Consider the following 20,566-nt stretch of genomic DNA (forward strand, 5'->3'; position numbering starts at 1 on the left):
CATCTACTATACATCTTAGATTAGATAATGCTATGGTATCAAGGGAAAACGAAGTCTTGCCTCCCATTTTGGAAAGCTGTACCAAGCCCAACAAGAACCTCAATTCAGCTCCCTTTGAGAACCATTTCCTGTTCTACACAGAAACCTTGTTTCCCTTCCTTTCTTCCTTTATCTCACCCATCTTACAAATTCAGAGTCACTTGGCTCTAGCATTTTTCAAAAAATTAAGACCTCAGAGAGAAAAGAATTTGCTTAAAATTATTAAAGACTATTCTATTCACAGTTAGAAACATCCATGGTAAATCTCTACTACTGTCTCCCCCAGGAGTTATGAGATAATACTATATCCTGAGTGAAGTCACATGGATAGAAATCAAGAAAACCTGGATAGAAGAACTAAAACAACTTGACCAGGTGGTCAGATCAGAGAAATCCAAAGGTATCTGATTCAGAAGAACTGCCAAGTGAATGCATGATAAATCCCCAGTGTCAAGTGTTCAACGACTCCAAAAGAAAAAGAACCAGAGAGAAGTAAGAGATGTCCCATTACCAAAGCATGAAGAAAAAATCAGATGGCTGACAACTGACAATTCATAGACAGAGGGAAGGTTTTGCCGAAGTTTAAGATTACAGTGAGAGGAAATGAGAGAATAAAAGATGACATTCATTGTGGATGAATGTAAGGGGAGTCTGGGGGGTGGGGAGCGGGGCAGGTAAACAAAGGCAGGAGCTTTAAGATTGGCAGGATTGGGGGTTTAACGGCAGCAATGGCAGAGAGAGACCCAGGGTTACAGTACACGTAACATTAAATACAGTGCACGATGCAGCTATCTTGCCAAAGTAAGTAAATCCAGTATTGGGTTGTATAAGCAGAGGAATCACATGTAAGCTATGGAGGTGGCTCTTCCTCTCTATTCAGCACCGGTGAGGCCACAGCTGGAACACAGCATTCAGTTCTGGGCATCGAACCAGCTACAAGAGAGGGAAATTGCAGAGTTCAGAAAAGGGCAAATAAAATAATGAAAGGCTTGGAAAATAAGATCTTTAAGGAGGGCCAGTGGTTTCATCAAAGCCCTTCCTGACATTATATAAGCTACTCTGGGGGTCAAAAATTAAGGCTTCTTTTTATTTCAGTGTCCTCCAACTCCCCTTTGGCTTTCAGGAAGGGGGCAGAATAGAACTCCTCCCTGGTATGTCAGAGCAGGAAGCAGGCTCAATAAATTACATGGGCATACGCCACCTAATTCTGCTACTGGCTCCATCATTTTTTCAAAACGTGCCCCATTTCATACAATCATAAAATCATCACCATGACAAAATCACTGTTCTGACAGAACTGTCTGTAACTGGAACAGGGTCTATAACAGGGAGGAATAGAGATAAGGCATATCGCCATATGATGTTTTGTTTAGAAAACACTGGCACGATCAGTCTAAGATGTCAGATGAAAAAACAGTCAAATTGCAGGGAGGACAGCTTAGTTATAACAGCAGGAAACAATGTTATAAGAAAAAAACAAGCAGTGAAACAGATTTTCAAATGTGGTTGTCAAATTAGCCATACTAGAAATGGCTTACAGTTTATCTTAACCCTCTGCCAACTAATATGATAAATTTAAGACTCTTTAACCCAAATGATTAAATAAAGGATACACTTATTTGGAAACAAAGTCTTAAAAATCACATACTATATTTCCACAAGCAATAGAGGAAATGACACTAGGTGCAAATCTCTAGCGATTGTTTATAAAAAGTGCTAAAAACAATACTTCAGCCTAAGCTGATGTGTACTGTAAAGCAAAAGAAACAGATCTATCATCTTTTAAACTAAAGCTGCTGCTTTACTGTGTTATAATTAGTTGCTCTTAGTTAACTGAGGCAACAGAACAATACTGAGTTTATTTCAATATTTCTAAGAGAGACTCAGAATTTCTTAAATTAGTTTGATTTTCCTACTGTGAGCACAAAGGCAGTGGGGGGGGGGAGTTTGAAATGGCAGACAACTATAAAAACATTTCTGCACACAGTAAAAGGAATATTAAGAATATAGCATAAATTTATATATATATATATGTATGTATACATAGACAGTGTTGTAACTAATGACGAGGAAATCAGTTAAAGCAAAACCCATCTAAGGTCCGTGTAATTTTTACTACCTGTTTTCTTACATTTTCTGTATGTTAAAATTTGGCAAATTGACTTGCCAATCACCTAATCCTTCAAACCAAACTAAGTCATTTAAAACCAAAGCAATCAACCAAACACCCCAACAAAAGAAAACCAAAAAATACAACAGCACTTGTTTCACACTCCCCAGTTCTTAGCACTATAGAAGATCTGACAAGTGAGAAATCTTTATTCTCAAGATGCCCCTTTCCTCTCTACAGCAGAGGTGCTTTTTTGGGTCCTGGATCCCCTCCTCAGAAGAATACCTGTACAAAACTGTTCTATACAACATCAAGAGGCACATGGACTCCCTGAAGAGCTCACACAAGAACCCTAGGTTAAGAAACTCTGCTCTATGCCACGTGGATTTTTTTCTTCCACAAAAGAATACATAACATATTAGTCAGAAATCCTAAAATAAGGTAGACTTGGTCTGTGTTTTACGTTTTACCAGAGAGGCTGAAGACTGGGGCCAATTCAAATACAATTTCTCCAGCTTCCTCAGAATCCTACTCATTTAGATAAAGCAGCCTTACTATTTTCTTTAAGACGTAAATTAGCAAAATTCCCATTTCTTGAAAGAAACAATTTCTATAGGTAAAAGCATACAAAGGTATCAACTTACTCTTCACAAAAATATAGCACTTTTTTTCTACCTACTGGGAAAGAAATGTTTTTCTGTGGTGGCAATGAAACAGTAATAAATGATTCATAAGTTATGCTATCTGTTCCAGCCCTATCACAAAGTACTTGATCATTCATTATCTGATTAACTTATCAGTTGAGATTCTAGGTAAATCACCTAAGGTAACCACTTAGACCAGGGAAATTCACACACCTAGAAACAAGTATAGGAACATTAAGTCTTGACCGCCTTCCTTAGAGGACAACGGCTAAGCCTTAACATCTCCCCACTTTAATAGCCTAAAGGGACTCCAAGGAATAGGCAATGTCTACAGGAACTCAATCCTCAACTCCATGGGATCAAAGTTGATCTGTTATTCCACTGAAACCATCATGGTCAGCGATGCCTTCCTAATTACTGAGAACAATGGTCCTCAAACTTTGTCCTTAACTCATCTGACTTTCTTGCGGTGCTTGATACTATTTGTTACCTATCCCTGTCACTATGCTTGCCAAGTGCCTCTTTTGTAAAATTGCCCGTAATGTAATGATTGACAGAGAGAGGGTAGGGCTGCCCAAGGCTCTGAGAGGAAACCAGGTACAACTTCCAAAACCTTACAGAAGTTATGAATGGAAAAGAACTCAAGATCATCTAGTGCAACGTCCTCATTTAACAAATGAGGAGCCAAGGCCCCAAGACAAGTGTTCCTTCAGAAGGGATCTGGCATGTAAAAATTACCAAATGACACTCTAAAATGTTACTGTATCCTAAAAAAGCTATTTCACTAGATTGTAAATTCAAAGGGGCAAAGGCTGTCTGCCTTGTTCCCTGTTTCCTGGAGCCCAGAATAGTGCCTGTCATGTAAGGATTGTTCAGTATATGTTTATTAAACAAATTAAGGTAATTTTAAAGTATTAAATCACTTGCAAGAAGGTGAAAATCTTAGCAAAGAAAATGGGGAAATTCACTGTATAAACATACAATGCATTAAATGTATTAAAGGCAATAAATCCAAGGCAGGTAGGAGTCCTAAAACCTTTTGAAAAGAGCAGGAGTGGCAAAAAGTATACAATGCAGATACTGCTATAATTAGCAGAGCAAACTAATTTCTTTGCAATACAGGAGGACTAACTGCAGAGGGCAAGGCTATTTTAAAATACCTACCATTCCTATTAGACTTTTCTTTGGTGGGGGATGTGGGGTGGTGGGGCAGGATGGATTGCCTGCCAAATACAGCTCTGTAAACCCTGTCCAAATTTTATTATTTCTTATGCTTACAAATTAAACAGTGAAGAATATTCTTTGACAGTAGTTCAGTTAAAGATACAAAAGGGAAATAAGACTCGATTGCTTCCTGGATTCTAACAGGGCCAAACCCAAGAATGACCACCAGAAAGCAAGAGCTCTTACCTCTCTAGCGCCTCAGTCTTTGTGGCGAACTGTCCAGGATCGAGTTCTATCAGCTGCACTTCATCCCAAACTTGGCTATCAGTGACTCACTTTTGTGTCTATATCTGATCAGTGTGTCTTTATGAGGGAGAAATTCTTACATAGAACAAATCATTCAGGAAACTTTCTCAGTGAGTATGCTAAGCTTTCTAGCTTCCTCCATGCTAGCAGCTGAGGGTCTTACCCATTCTGAGTAAGAAGAAAAAAATCCCTCGAGGAGGACAATACTAATTGTCAAAATTAAACATCTTCCATTGCTCAAGAAACTAAACTCATATGGCTATAAAGCTTTTAACTCTACACTGTCTATAAATCATACGGATACTGATACAAAACCTCATCTTGGCCGCAATACTAGATAAACCATACCTATCTGCATGGTCAGTTTTAAGGGCGTCTTTGGGATACAAAAGTCTTTCTAGATATGGAATCCTCAAGGGTTTCTCTATTTAAGACAAGTAAAAAAAAAAACAAACAAACAAACTAGAGTTTACTGAACTACTTAATTATTTCAGACGTAGGCAACAGGCAGGCAGTCATCAAACCCAGTCAGATAACACTATGTATCTAGAACTTCCCCCACCCCACCCCCAACTTGAAAGGAAAAAAAAAATCAGTTGTTTCAAAAAGCACTGACTTGGAGGAGAGGTTATTTTCATCTGACCTCCTATATCAGCGCTGACGTTGCTACATTAGCATCTCTCTTTGTTGAATCTTTTCTCAGTACTTCACATCCCAGGGCACCACCTAAAAGTAGTATTTGGATGATGTTAAAATGGTAGCTTTTATTAGTATGTGATAACTAAAAAACACATTCAAGAGAATTATCTAAAATCTCTCTAGGATAGCGGTGAGAGCCATTCATCTTTAAAGTCCTCTCTCATACAAACATCCTGCATTAAACGCTGACAGCTCCATAATCAACAGTGTCTAAAAGTTAAGCACGACACACGCACATGAGCACACGTGTTCCAAACATCCTCAGAGCATCATCCTTACAACAGTGTTCTGCTTCCCAAACACAAGTACTTTCTTCGATTCATGAGACCAATGTTCAGGCAGACCAGGCTCCCCTCTGAAAAAGGCCACTTGATCTGTTTCATAGGGTGACCATGTGATTCTCAATTTTGCAGTTATCTTCTTGCTGAAAACTACCATCTATGATGCAAAGATAACTTACAATAGTTTTTTTTTTTTCCCCCATTAGTAAATTTTAGGTATTTGGTTGTGAAAAAAATAATAATTTGGACATCGAGATAAAATCACCTAAACAGTAAGATTAGAAATCCTCCAGAGATACCCGGGTACAAGCATTAGGTTAAGATTCAGTTGACTATTAAAACCTGGTAAATATTATTTCAAAAGGGTTTTTTCTTTCTGCATTTACAGGGTATAAGCTATAGGTCCCAAATGCATGAAAATAATATATTTTCATATCTTGACATATAAACTTTCTATGAAAAATCTGAAAATAAGCCTGCTTTAAGTTTGTGCACCTGTCTTTGAGCAACTTGAACTTACTGAGAAACTTGTTGCAAACTCAGAAAATCTACTGTGACACTTTTTATAGCTCAGTTGGTAGCATTTTTATATTTTATTCTTACCTTTATGAGGACTGCTAAAAGGAATTACCATATGGAAAAAAAGTCTGTACCTTCTACAAAAATCAGACATTGTCCAAAGGTGGCTCAATGTCCCATGCAATGAAAGGAAACCATAACTAACATTTTCTCAGTCTCTACCATGTGCTGAGAGTTGGGGGTCAGCAGGTTACATTTATTATTTCTACTTTTTACAATGATGTGAAAAGAGAGGGTCCCAGGAAAGACACTGAGGAGGCTGTGCAGGACGTTTACAGCGGAGAGCTCTTCAGAACAGCATTTGTGAGCACAGGACGGGGAAGAGAGAGGTGAAGTAACTCACGGCTGCCGCAGAGGTCTTGGTTAATCCTAAAGTGAAGTATGGAATGTAATACTTTAGAGCTCCCTTAAGGCAAGGCGGCTGGGCTTTTGAATTTCAGCACTGACCAGTCACTGAGTCCAGGCTGCCAGTGGAGAGGGAGCCTAGCCATGGGCAACCAGACATTCCTGGGAGGGTTCCTTCAGGAGGGTTCCTTCAGGAGGGTTCCTGAAGCCATCACCACTCAGGCAGCTGGTGGGGACGCGCCAGCGGCTCACTCCCCGGGGGAGGGATCCGGGCAGTGTATTACTATACACAGAAGACACGTCATGCTGCCCTATTTAACAGAAAAGAGAACGAAGAGAAAGGTAAGAGCTTATCCAAGGCCGCTATCAGTGTCCTTAATGAAAATTCATCTTAGGTTTTAGAACGAGGACCTTGTGTGCTTCCCTTCTGCAGACAATGAAAAGTACAGAAAATCACTGTAGTTACCTTTTCGCCATAGTTGCCGGGAAGTTTACAGCCCATTTTCATATTTAGCTGAAGTGACCACATTTACCTGGGTTACTGCTATACTCCCTGCACTCGCTTGATTTCTCACTTCTTGAGTCTATTTCGAGCTTTCTTCATCTGCAGTCTCCTTTTTTGTATATTTATATCACGCATTACGGAACAGTCCATCCCACCCTCCTCACCTCTGAGGAGAGCACTCAGTCATTCACATGTTAGGTGAACAAAGGCAGGCGTAAAGCAATGCTCACTCTGCGGTCTCCCTCAATAAGCCACATCCTTATCCACTTTTACTGTCAAAAAGCTCATTCTACCCTGTAAATGTTTTTCCTTCTTTAACCTCAAACTTAATTTCTTTAAGAAGAGCTGGTAGTCCAATAAATACCATCACACATATAAAGGCCTGAATGAATGACTGAATGAGCTGTCTACAGTGGAAGTCTTATTTATGTTTCAACACTTCGTTTTAAATTCTTGGGACCTTCAGATCAATGTTTCTCATTATGTTCATAATCTTAGGATACCATGAATTATCTGCAAGGATTTTTAAAATTTGTGTTTCCATTTCTATGACAAGAAACATATATGAGCCCTATGAGGTCCATCTGTGTGTTGCTGTGTGATTCTGGCATTTCTGAATTTATGATTTCATTGTTGCCAAAATACTGTTTCAACTGTTAAATTTTAATAAAGGTGGACGGATAATTCACAATGGGGCAATATAATCAAGTGGTTAAAAGTGGAGTCAGACAGTCTAGCTTCACCACCTGCTAGCTCTGTGACGTTAGAAAAACTAATCGCTCTGCACCTCAATTTCTCTATCTGTAAGGTGGGGCTGGTAACAGTCTCTCCATCATGAAGTGAAAGTGACAGTTGTTCAGTCGTGTCCAACTCTTTGTGACCCCATGGACTGTATCCCGACAGGCTTCTCTGTCCATGGGAATTCCCAGGCAAGAATACTGGAGTGTGTTGCCATTACCTCCATCATAGATTTGTATTGCATAAAAAAAATTTAGAGCATTTAAAACAGTGTTTGCTTAGTAGCTTGTACTCAGTAAATGTTAAATATTTGTTATTATTACAACAAGAATAGTCACACCACCTGGAAATCAAGGTGCCTTATGTGAAGGTTAGTTCAAGTAGAGAAAAAGTAGTAGTGAAGCTTTATCATTAAGCACATGATAATAACAAACTCAGAAGAACCTTACTATAGCAATCAGTGTCAGAACCTTGTTTAGAAAAGCAAGTAACTTTCAGCTAAACATCACCCAATATAAAAGAATGCTCACTTCTTTATTAGCACTTAAAGTGTTGTACCAAGTTTTGTTTGACAACATGTGAAATCTTTAAGTATTAATAAAAGGAGTTTATACCTAGACTTAGGTTTGTTACATATTTAGGTAACATTGTTAAATGAATATGTTATTGCCCATACATTATTCAAGTTTCACCAACACCTGGCTGTGTCATCCTAACTTCAACTTTTCACTCATATTCATTCTTCTATGGCTAAAAGCTAATCATTTAGCCATTTTCAAAGGTTTATAGTCTGAGCAAGAATATGGTGACTAACACAGTAACATATAAACACGGGAGGAAAAAGGAATTCTTGCTACCCACCCGGAGTGAGGACTTAGCCTCACTGGGCAACCTGTTTGCAAGAAGCAGGAGGCAGGCACAAATCAAGTAAGAGGCATGAATGGCCTACATACACTCTCGCGGAGTTCAATAAAGCAGAGAGCATCCAGGTTTTCTCATTTCTTCGTTGGTGCATGGAAATTTTGCCTGTGTGCTGTCATGTCCGACTCTTTGCAACCCCATGGACTGTAACCCACCAGGCTCCTCTGTCCATGGGATTTTCCAGGCAAGAATACTGGAGTGGGCTGCCACTTCCTTCTCCAATGGAAATTTTACTGGAATTAAAATAAGCTTCACCACCACTTCTTGAAAAATAACATCTCACGGACTTGTAGATATGCCATCGTGAAGAAGTTAAACACTTTCCCTTGCTTTTTCCTTAGTTTTGTAATGTGGTTTATATAATTTATGTCAAAAATTGTTTTATACTGTTCTAAACTGGCAAAACTCTGATTTCTCAAATCCAACTATTAACCATATTTCCTGATTTATACAAGACAGAAGGAACATTATATATTTCTGCTGAAGGCTGTGCCACCAGGACCAGCACAGATGTGCTCATTATCTAATGACAGCATGAAAACCAGCAGCATGGCACTTTGCTGCTTGGAGGGACAAAACTCAGTGACAACTGGACATAGCACAATAAGAAGTCATAATATAAAAATCATGTAAATCATTCTTAATAAAGCCAAAGCAAATGAATTTCTATTTCCTATGCATAATGGAAGGTTGAGAGCTCAAACCTTCTAAGGTCAATAAGGCTAATATAAAAGAATTTCTTATTTGAGGGGTTTTCTGATTGTGTTAATAGTTTTGAATTAACATATTTAAAATATTCATATTGTTTTCTACTGGAATATAACCTCTTCGAAGGCAAGCGGATTTGTTTTTGTGTTTTTTTCCCAGTTTTATTCTTTGACGTATTCTTAGAACCTCCATCAAATATTTGGCACACAGAAGCAGCTCAATATATTTTTGCTAAAGGGATGAGTGAATGACGAAAACTTAAGACTGTATGTGGCAGTTGAGAGTTATAAGATCAAGGTACTTTCTGGCCTATCACACTCTTTTTTTCTAAATCATTAAGCAGCTCTATCCATTTAGAGAAAAGCATTTGTAAATTTTAAATAATAATGATAAGAGCAGGTTTTGGTAGATATGAACTTTATTCTGGTTTTATTAATATCAAGTACAAACATAATTGACTTATTTGGATAAATGTACTAATCTGAAGGTAGATAGTAGAGAAACAACATTGTGAGTTTCAAAAATTCAGGCTGTTACAACAGTCATTTTACACAGGCTGAGAAAATGCTACTAGAAAACAAATCTAGGTAAATAACTTCCATTCTATTTCATCATTTTATAATGAATGAAGTTATTATTTGGTAGCTCAAGAAATGTAATTTATGAATACAGCCAAGAACACACATATAAAAATAAGATGATGGCTGTTATTCCTAAAATGTCTGAGAATAAACACAGGTCTGTATTCTACTAGGAAATAACATCACACCCCACCCACTAAGTGACAAAGTAACACTCATTTGATTAGTGCCAAGAAAAAAAGTATTTCCATTGGCTCTCAAGGACTCTCTCAACTACAAATAGGTTAAGAATTACACAGATTTAAATATACACCTTATTCCAGTATGCAGACATTTTTCAATTCTTCAGAACAATAGCGGGGAAGACTCCGCAGAGATTACAAACCCCAGATAATCTGTAACATATGCAGCATAGGAGGCGCAGATTCACTGAGCATGCATTTTCAACACTGAAGGAAGTTTCTGCAATGGTAAACAGCAGGCAGAACACACTGCATAAACCCCACAACAGAAATACAATTACACAGTACCTAATAATCAATGGGCAATCCTAACAATCAACTATCTAAAAAATGGTACTGGTATTCGTTTTTGAAACTCAAGAAGTTTTTTCTCCCTTTTTAAAAAAAAAAAAAAAATTTCGCAAACACCACACAGATACAACCATCCAAAGTGTACGTGTGTGTCGGGGTGGGGGGCGGCCCTGCTATTCTACCTCATCCTAGTGACATGAGCATACTTCTGAGAGAATGCATGAAAATTTACATTGAAATTTTAGATCTGATTTTAGTTCTTGCCCTCTGGTAATGTTAGGAAAAAAGAAGGCAGGACCATCACTTAAGAAGCCTGGGGAGCAGATCAGAACCCAAGGGAGTCTGTATAACACAGACAGGACTGCCCTAAAGCATTGTTTTATTTAGCTGGATCTCAATGGGTTCTGGGCTCCCCTAGTGTCTCAGACAGTAATGAATCTGCCTGCAATGCAGGAGACCTGAGTTCAATCCCTGGGTCAGGAAGATCCCCTGAAGAAGGAAATGACAACCCAGTCCAACAGTCTTGCCTGGAGAATCCTGTAGACAGAGGAGCCTGGCAGGCTACAGCCCATTGACTCACGAAAGAGTCAGATATGACTGAATGACTAACACTTCCACTGGGTTTGAGAACCAAACCTAGGGAATTCCTTGGTGATCCAGTGATTAGGACTCTGCGCTCCTCCTGTAGGGAGAACTAAGACCCCCTGCCACATAGCACAGCTTTAAAAAAAAAAAAAAGGACCAACTTAAAGCTTAAAACTTAAGCAATGAATTACTATGATGACCTCTAAGGACTGCAATTACAATCCTCTGTGTACACTGGTAGAGAAGTACACAGTGAGTTGTGTAGCCAGGTTAAGATCTAGCAAATCTAAATTTTCAGATTCTCCAAAACAGCTCCACTACTTTTGATTATGTCTGAAATCTGTTCTGTTCTCTCCGTTTTCACTGCCACTATTTCATCTCCTATGTAGGTTTCTGCAAGGAGCCTCTAAAAGATCTTAGTACTTTCAGTCTTAGCCTTGCCAATTCATTTTCCACCTGACATCCAGTTCGAGAACCTAAGAGGAACCATGCCACTCTCCAGCTGAAAACTCTCTAGTAAGTCAGAACAAAGCCCAAACTCCTTAGCCCATCCTCTGACCTCTTGTTTGTCTCCAGTCTGATTTCTTACCACTTCCCACCTCCTTTCATGTTCCCCTCAAGCCATAGGTTCTAGGTCTCTAGAACTACACAGGAGAAAACATTTCATGAGAATATCGGGGACATGACCTGTCCCAAATGAATGTTTCTGGAGTTTTGATACCTTGCGTCTAAAGTAGCACAATGACTGAAAAAACTGAATGTCACCTCATTCCCTTCTATTCCTCTTCCATCTACCTGCAGGTTCTGGCCCATGAGCAGGTTGGTAATCAATTCTAATGAGTTGTGGGCAGCTTTCTCAACACCCCACACAGGAGATAAAGGGATAACCATCTACGGGAACAGGACCTGTTCTGGTGCAGAGGATCTGGGGCGGTGAGGGGGTGGCTAGGGAGACAAGGGTGGATGGAGGGCCGCTACAGGTTAGAGGGGACGGTGCAGGTAAGGAATATTTGAGGACCCCCAGTTTGGGGGAGGGGGACGAGCTGAGCCCTGGGCACAGAGCAGGCACATGGTGATGGGGAGGCATTGCTGCCCCCACCAAGTGTTGGCGAACCTCACTGAGGTCATGTCAACAAACCTAGAACATCCCTGGTCCACCCCATGCCCTCCTGGAGTATGTCACTGTGGCTGCGGGACCTGCAAGAGAAAGACTCCAGGCCCTTCCTCTGTTCTGTGAGCTGTTGGTCCCCTGGATGTATTTAACCTGTCTCCCCTCCCCTAGTTCCTCCAGCTCCTCCATCCTGCCATCTCCGCGGTGTGGCCCACGTGGGGGCCAATGTGACCCTGAGTTGCCAGTCCCCAAGGAGTAAGCCTGCTACCCAGTACCAATGGGTGTGGTCACCCCCATCCTCCCAGGTGTTTTTTTGCACCTCTTTAAGGTGAGGGAATTTCTGGAGACAAATGAGAATGTGGCTGGGGTAGAGGAAAGATGAGGGACAGACGGACTGGGGGGCAAGGGGCGGCAATGCTGAAAAGCCCTGTGGTGAGGGGCGGGGGAAGGAGGATGTGGGGAGGGGGCTGAAGAAAGAGGCCTGCCAGGCGCAGACAGGCGCTGAAGACCATGCCACTCAGGAGACACTGGGGCTGGAGGCTCTGGGTTCAAGTAGAAAAGAACAAACCAGACTGTGTTGCACAGGTAAGTATAGCGCCACTACGTGAGTTAATTAAGTTAGGTTTGTAAAGCACTTGGAACAGTGCATGACACACTGCAAACGCAATGTAAGCACTGCTGCTCTGTGAAATCTGCTTTGGCTACACATACACCGTCATCTACTTATGCACATGTGTGTGTCATGCGAGTGCCAGGCCACAGGGCAAAATACATTTCTTCCTGGATGTTCAAGAAGATGCATGGCTTTGGTCTTCTTTCTAGTATATGAATTAAGGAATGAGATATGTAATGGACGTAACTGCAATTCAAGCTATGAAAAAGTTACTTATGGAAACAGAAAGTCCTAGAACTGGTACATCTGCTCTTGTCCCAAAACCAGTGACTCCACCCTTTGACCTGACCCTGGATGACAGCCCCACCAGTCGCGTGTGGTGTCTAGGGCATACCCTCATGCACTACAGCAAACGGTTCTCCAAATGAAAGGCATGACTTTTAAACAGGCTATGGCACCAGGAGCTTAATGTCCACACAATCCATAGACCATGCTCACAATACTGGAGGTGGTGCTCTAGCATCCTGACTCCTGCTTCCCTAGAAAGGAGACTCTTTGACGGTAAATGATACACTGCTGTATGTCAAGGGCCTCCCACAGAAAGCCCTCACGTATCTGTTGATGAATAATGGAAAAAAAAAGTCCTTATTTCAGACCTTAGTATTTAAAGAAACCCTGTGATGCATCTGTCAGATGAGTGTGATGAAAGCGAATGGGTAAGATTTCCAAGTCCTCCCCAGATGCCTGGCCTTTAGCCAAGAGTTAAGTTTCAGTCTCTCCTGGCTCCTCCAGGCAGTGGAATTCCAAGGGCCTGGGAGCTCTATATCAGCCAAGAAAGAAACAGAAAAGATGCTCAAAGTTCTAAGTTAGGGGTCTTAAACTGTAGTGCCTATATGCTTCTTTAATGATTAATCAAGGCACCTTAAACCTTAGGGACCCTGTCATTCTCAGTCTTATATATATTCTTTAGGCACAAAGCTTGGCTACTGAATTTAGAATAGTCAAAGGAATATAGGTTAATCATATTGTTTAAGTGTAAGTGGAATATTGTGGGATCATCAACATTGATATATTTGATAAAACCTATAGATAAGAATTTGGGGTGACTCTTTCAGATTCAGAGCACATTATTCAGTAAGTTTTACATCAATCTCATCTTACTGATATTAGATTTAATATGTCCTATATCCTGTTCAATTCAGTTCAGTTCAGTCCAGTCGCTCAGTCGTGTCCGACTCTTTGCGATCCCATGAATCGCAGCACGCCAGGCCTCCCTGTCCATCACCAACTCCCGGAGTTCACTCACACTCACATCCATCGAGTCAGTGATGCCATCCAGCCATCTCATCCTCTGTCGTCCCCTTCTCCTCCTGCCCACAATATCCTGTTAATGCCCCATAAATTTTAAAACATATGATGAAAAAAAATAAAAATAAAAAAAAAAACATATGATGAAAAAATATTAATGTCAGCTTTCAAACATTCAAGAGAGCGCATGGATTTCAAAACTCTTTTGGCAGTACACAGCAAAAAAAGCCTGAACACTGGAATTCCAAAGCTGTTCTGGTCAATATGATAGCCACTAAATTAACTTATTTTTTAAGTTAATTTTCATTGGATTACAGTTGCTTTACAATGTTGTATTAGTAATATAAATAAACTTGAGATTAAAAATCCAGTGGCACAGTCACACTGGCCACTTTTCAAGTGTTCAATTACTGCCTGTGGCCAGCAGCTATTGCACAGTCTGCTAGACAGTGTAGATATGTTTTGCCCCAGTCAACTGAGATTATAATACTTTATTCCTTACAGGAAAAGCTCCTCTTCCTATAATGGCGAACCATATCTCTTGACTTGTCAAGGTTCCTCCTACTCAGGGGTAAAGCAACAGGGAGGGCACGAAGAAAGAACTTCCAACACGACTCCCGCCCCCTCAGAGGTCTGAGGGTGTAGCCAAGACAGTCCTTTCATAAAATAAAGCCTTCTTTAATATTCTGAATAACAACTTTTTACCTATATTGTTCACTATGGTAGCCACTAGCCATATGTTGCTATTTATAATTTAAAATGTAATTAATTAAAATGAAACATAATTAAAAATTCAGTTCCTCAAGCACACTAACCACATTCAAAAGCCTAACAGCCTTTGGCTAGTGGCTCTTGCCCTGAACTGCAGCAGATACAGAACACTTCCATCATTATAGAAAGTTTTATTGAACAGCACTGCTTTATACTATGGGTTTGCTCTTTTTTTTTTTCCTTTTTTTTACATATCCTCTTAATGAAGGATCCAGAATATTTCACTCCACTTTCCAGCAGATTTCCCAAAATGCCAGGAAATAAACTCAGGTGCCTATTCACGCACAGTTTTAAGGTGTGCTTACTAGAGTCCTTACCTCCAAAACCAAAAGCCTAAACATACGTGTGTATGGCTGGGAGTCTACTCTTTCAGTATATATATCAAATCTCCATCAGATTCAAAAGCAGACAAAAAAACTGGAACACATAAGTTTTCTGGCAGCAGTGGCTTGGGAACAAAAGAAATGGAAGGAGATAAATCTGACTAAATCTTTCGTATAAACACTTTTGAGTGGCAGACCATATTTCTGAAAAATCTTTCAATGATAATGCAGAAAGTCTAGTGTGCTAACATCAGAAAAGTCCTTAGAGATAGGCAGAGTCTTAAAATGTTCATACAGGGACAAGAGTATTTGTGGGCTCCGAGTTATCTTTGTCCTATTTGTTCTCACAGGACAGATAATGACAAGTCTTGATAGTTACAATGAAAGATCAAATATACCACACTGTGATCTGTCTGCTAAAGCATCATATTTGTTCCAAAGATTATGATGAATTACTGAAGAATATAGATCAAGACAATGTCCCTAAAAAGTTAATCGTCTTGCTTGTTAGGCAGAAGACTCCCCACCACTTTTAAGTTTATCTCATAAACAATCAGCACTGACAGAGCAAAGACAAGTTCTTTAGGTTATGATCACCTTGCATTTCATCTTCAGGCAGAGCCAGAGTAAAGCATCTGTTTGAGAGACAAAAAGCCAACTCTCAAGAGCCAAATTTTTGGAGAAGACCTGAAAATACGGGACTTAAGAATGAGTTTTGCAGGGCATCGGATTAACTGACTTAAGTGTGAATCCGGCATCTGGCTCTGAATTCCAAGTCTAGATAGGTCTCTCAACTACTATAGTATGGGCTGTGCTGCGCCTCTTCCTCCCTTGAAGTCAGTCATCACACTTATGGTCTGCTTTTGTCATCCGATACTAAGTACTGCACTGCATACCATCCCCTGCGTTGTCTGGTACAGCTTTTTAACTCATAGGTGTGGGTATACAAACATTAACTACACTGTAAGTAAGCTCTTGGACTCTGTACTACAGTTCTTCTCTTCACCTAACACCGAGCAGACAGTAAACACTCAAGCATTTAGAAAATGGAGATATGACAACAAGGCTTATAGGGAAGGATAATAAATCACCCATTTATTTATCCGACTCCAAAATTAGGCTGGAATTGTTAGCAGATTTATTTTCTTCTGGCAAACAAACAGAAAGCAACAAAACTTCAGAACCAAACGATACCAAACACGTGTAGCATGCCAGTCTCAAATACACCCATTTTATCCAAAAAACTGAACAAATACCAGTAACAGGACATGTCAGACTTTGCAGCAATTAAAAAAAATAATGTTTATATCTGACTTTAAGTTAAAAACCTGTGCACTTAGAAATACACATATTCGCTTGGATAGTATTTAAAAATAGTCCTTTGGTAGCAAAATCTAAGAGTCATCATATGACAAGGTTGTTACATCAATATATTGAAACTATGATTCAGGGAAAGTTTCAGGGAAAAACTGAAGTTACTATATATCATCCTTCCTTTCAAACTTAGAAGAAATTATTTACTTCATAGCTGAATCTTGACAGATATTTAAATAAATACATTGGACTAGAAATGTAACTGATGCACACGGTGCTCCTTCCCCGGGAGCCTCTGACATGAGTTCACACTTAAATGAGCTGCATTATTCTGGATAAGATATACCTCCATGTCCATATCTCACTGCACTACTTTGTTTCTATTTTGCAAATTCCAAAGCAAAAAGGACTGTCGAATTTCTTTTTGTTGTTCTCATTAACAGAATCAAGTGAAACAGATTTCTGAATTACTTGTTCTAAATCGGCATTTCTGAAACTGGGATTGAAAGATTTGTTTCAGTGGTTTGCGATGGTTCCCTGGGAATTTCCTAAGGTTGCCTTTTGATTTTCACAAACATAATCTGGAGTACTTGGAGATCCACCTCATAACTGTGTAAGGCTATGATTTCAGTGACCACGTGTGCATCTATGTTTAAGATTACATTCATCTTAAGTCTCCAAGAGGGACAGAGTTTAGTTTTTAAGGAAGTATTTCTCAAATGGGTTTCAAAGTCTATGTTTTGGGGTTAAAATCTGGACACTGCTCTAGATTTTTATGCTTTCCAACATTCTCCTTCAAGGCTTTGTTTACTTGGTGAATTTAATAAATATGTATCCAGTGCCTACTTATGTCCTAGGCACTGGAAATACTGTTGGGAATAAGAGATCAGAACTCGTCTTTATGGAGCTTATAATTCCAATAGGAAAGACCAATGCTGTTAATGAAGAAGTCTGGTTCCTTGGTTGAAATCACACTTAAGGAATTGTTTACGTAAAAAAGAAAACAAAAAACAGTGATCTGGTCACCCCATCAACTGCTACTGTGGATTAGAGTACATCAACATCCATATAGTCTCCAAATAGTCTAAGAACTTGAGGTCAATCTGATCTTATCTGCTTGGAGACAGAGAAAACGATCCTCTTGAAAATTCTTCAGAGAAGCCCAGTTTCCTTTCTTTGCTTTAGGTTATGCTTCTCATAACTGGACAAAGATGCAACCCAACTAGAGACTTCCTGGCTTTCTGAGAAACAATTTTATAATCAGTGAGATTCATAAGCAGCTTTGGATAACACCCTTTGTCCTTCTGATTGGGAAATTTCTATGGACAAAGAAAAAATCAATAAAGCTAAAACAATTACAAAAGCCTAAAGGGTACTGCTAAACTCAAAAAAGTTTATGGATAGAGGCTAAACAGCACAATGCAAAAACTCCCCAGAACTTAACCTTAACAACCTTGAATAGAACAAGGAATGAGATTCAGAGAACAGTGGCTACTATTCGCTACTATTTATCCTATCTATAAACTATTTACTTTCATGACATCCTTGTTTAAAACGGAGAGGGAGGGGGACCCAAAGATAACATGTTATCAGGTAAACCACTCTAATTTTCTAATTGAGAAATGGGTGTCAGATTTCCTAAAAATAGGAGGTTTGAAATATCTTGGTTTCTGGACCAAATTTTCTAAGCCACAATGTCCTCAAATGAACACTTGAGACAAGATCTCTGGAATTTTGGAGCCATATCCTTCTCCAGTGTGAGTGTGACAGTTCCTACTGGATTTTTACCCCACCTTGGAGTTCCAAAAAAGTGTTAGCCCTGCCAGAAACGAAGCACACTGATACTATAACTCTGAACAAGTAGTAGTTCCGTGAACTAGGGGGAAAGTCTTCTACCAGAATCTTTTAGCAGACCCTGCGAGAAGGACACCAACCAACTTACCTAAAAAACAACTCCGTATCTGCCAATACTACAAATCTGAACTCCCAGATTAAATGTCAGCAGGAACAGAAAACAGTAACCCGACTGGAGGTAACATTTCTAGCCCAAATTAAGTCTCTGTACTGAACCTTTAGGTACACAAGGATGGCCAGAGGCACAGTGAGAGCTTCACTTGTCACCACATCCGGCACAACAGCTAAAGCAGGGGAACACATGCTTTCAAGAAGGAGCTTCGTCAGAAACACTGCAGGGCCTCAAGCCAACCTAACTCTGGAGACATCACACTCAAATTTCGGACCAACTATCAGCCAGGCTAACTTCAACTGTGTCCTAACTCCACAAAAGCAATACAGTATCTGGCTACAACCGAGCCTTCCCAATTCTCCAAAGCATCTCAACTCTTGATCGCCCTTCGAGTTAGAAGCAAGCTCAAGGCAGAAGCAAGACAACTGACACAAAGGCCATCGTCTGAAGGCGCCTTTCGTACGGCTCTGCCCCTGCCACTCACTTGAAAATTCCTAAACTGGGGGGTGAGGTGGGGGAGCTCAGCATCTCCCCCTCCTCCCCCGCTTCTATCCCTGCTCCATCCCGCCCCGGCCGGTAAGCCTCTGCCTGGGAGCCCCCAGGCCTGGAACAAAGCGAGGGGCCCCGGCGGTGGGGGCGAGAGGCGCCGGCTGCACGGGACCGTCGCCGGGAGCACAATGAGAAACTACCAACTTCAGAGCGCAAGAACATCCTCGATTGGCAAGAAAGAGGGGCGGCGGCAGGCACGCCCAACTTCAAACTCAGAAAACCTACGGGCTGGCGGCCATCTGGAAAAAAAGGCCCCCCCTTCCCAGGGAGAGAAGAAAAAAGGCGGAGGAGATGCGAATGGCCCACCGGGCCCCGGAGGGGAGCCCTGCGCTCAGACCGGCCCCCGCCCCCGAGGCCCGCTTCCCCGCCTTCTCTCTGCCTCTGGTTTGCTGCCCCAGGCCGGGCGGCCGGTTACCTTGATGCGCTCCCGGCACTGGGACGGGGTCCGCTCGTAGCCCAGCTCGGCCAGGGCCCGGGACACGCGCTCGTACATGGCCGGCCCGGGGGCCTTGCTGCCGAACACCGTGCCGGCTCCCTCCAGCTGCTGGTACCGTGCCTCCACCAGCCGCTCGTTGCCCCACACTGCGATGAGCGCGTTCGTCTCTGCCGGCGTCCACGACATGCCCCGGCAGGCGGCGGCGGCGGCTGCCGCAGCCCCGCCACCACCGCCGCCACCAGGGGAGAAGGAGACCGAGGACGAGGCGGCGCTGCGGCCCCCCAGCCCCAGCCCGAGACCCCCGGACGCCGCTGCCCCCGAGCCCGCCGCACTGCCCGGCCCGAGCGGGGAGGCACCCCGAGGCGTAGAAGGGTCGGACAGCGATGGGTTTCCGTCGCTCAGGCCACCAGGAGAAGCCGGAGAGAGCACCTCCATCTTCGGGATTTTTAGCGGCGAGTTGGCGGGCAGCTCCGAGCCACAGGGCGCAGCCATCTTCCAAGCGGCCGCCGCTGCACCGCCCGGAAGTGACGCGCCCTCACATCCGGCCGCCCCGGACTCCGGGGCTGCCCTCGGGCCTGGCTTGCTGGCGGGCGGGCGGCTGCGGGCCCCGGCGGCCGCGTGGAGGCCGCCCGCAGCCCCTGGTCTTTCTCCGCGCACCCGGCCGCGGCGCGCGCTCCTCTCCCGGGGCGAGGGGCGGGAATGAGGCTCGCCGGAGCCCCGAGCGGAGGAGAAGGGTTGGGGCATGAGGGCGCCGGTGTGAGGAACAGATTGAAACCTTCCCACTTCCTTTCCAATCTCAGCCCCCGGGAGGAGGGGTGAGGCCCGCGAGGGGGCCCGGAGTTAAGGAGGACTTGACCATTTCGCTCTCTCGCTCTCCTCCCTCTGCTCTGCCGCTCCCCTCTTCGGAACTGGCCTCGGGGTACAGGGGCTGACGTCCCGGGCGGCGGCTGGGGAGCCCCGCGCCGGGCTCAGCCAGGAAGGCGCCGAGGCTGCAGGGAGAGCATTCCTGGGGAAGACTTTAAAAAGCATCTGGGAACCAGGCTTGGTTTGTGCTGTGTAGCTTTTGGAGACTCCCAAGCGCAGTATTTGAAGTGCAACTCCTATTCCAGTTGTGATCTATTTTCCAGTTTGGACGGGGGTGATGGTTTGTAGAACAGTTAGGCGTCTTTATGGCGCTTGCACGATCTGTCTACAGCTTAAATGAGTATGAACTCCCAGCCTCAGCAGAAAAGTTACTTTCCCATACCGCTCTCCATCCTCCCTAATTGGGAAGTTACATCGTTTTTCCCACAGTTTTCATACTCTCCAGTGTAAGGCGACGAAAAAAAGACTGTCAATTGTGACGGCTCTTGTGACCTCCAGTAATTAGTGGTAATCCTTCCATAAAGTGCTGCAGTTTAATGAACGTTAAACACCCCAAGTCCGATACATCGCTGT

At 42.3% G+C, this 20,566-nt stretch overlaps 1 protein-coding gene across 2 annotated transcripts in view; it reads right to left on the bottom strand.

The window, feature by feature from the left end:
* The window catches only part of MSANTD2 (Myb/SANT DNA binding domain containing 2), a 30,307-nt gene extending 10,434 nt beyond the window's left edge, over positions 1-19,873 (bottom strand). Inside the window, exon 1 of one of the 2 annotated variants that reach the window (XM_052662180.1) lies at positions 19,109-19,873. In XM_052662180.1, the coding sequence (XP_052518140.1) occupies positions 19,109-19,873 (765 nt within the window). The remainder of the gene's footprint in view (positions 1-19,108) is intronic. The other variant, XM_052662181.1, reaches the window with a different exon arrangement.
* Positions 19,874-20,566: the final 693 nt, after the last annotated feature.

The sequence above is a fragment of the Budorcas taxicolor genome, chromosome 25, assembly GCF_023091745.1.
Source record: "Budorcas taxicolor isolate Tak-1 chromosome 25, Takin1.1, whole genome shotgun sequence".
Lineage (NCBI taxonomy): Eukaryota > Metazoa > Chordata > Mammalia > Artiodactyla > Bovidae > Budorcas > Budorcas taxicolor.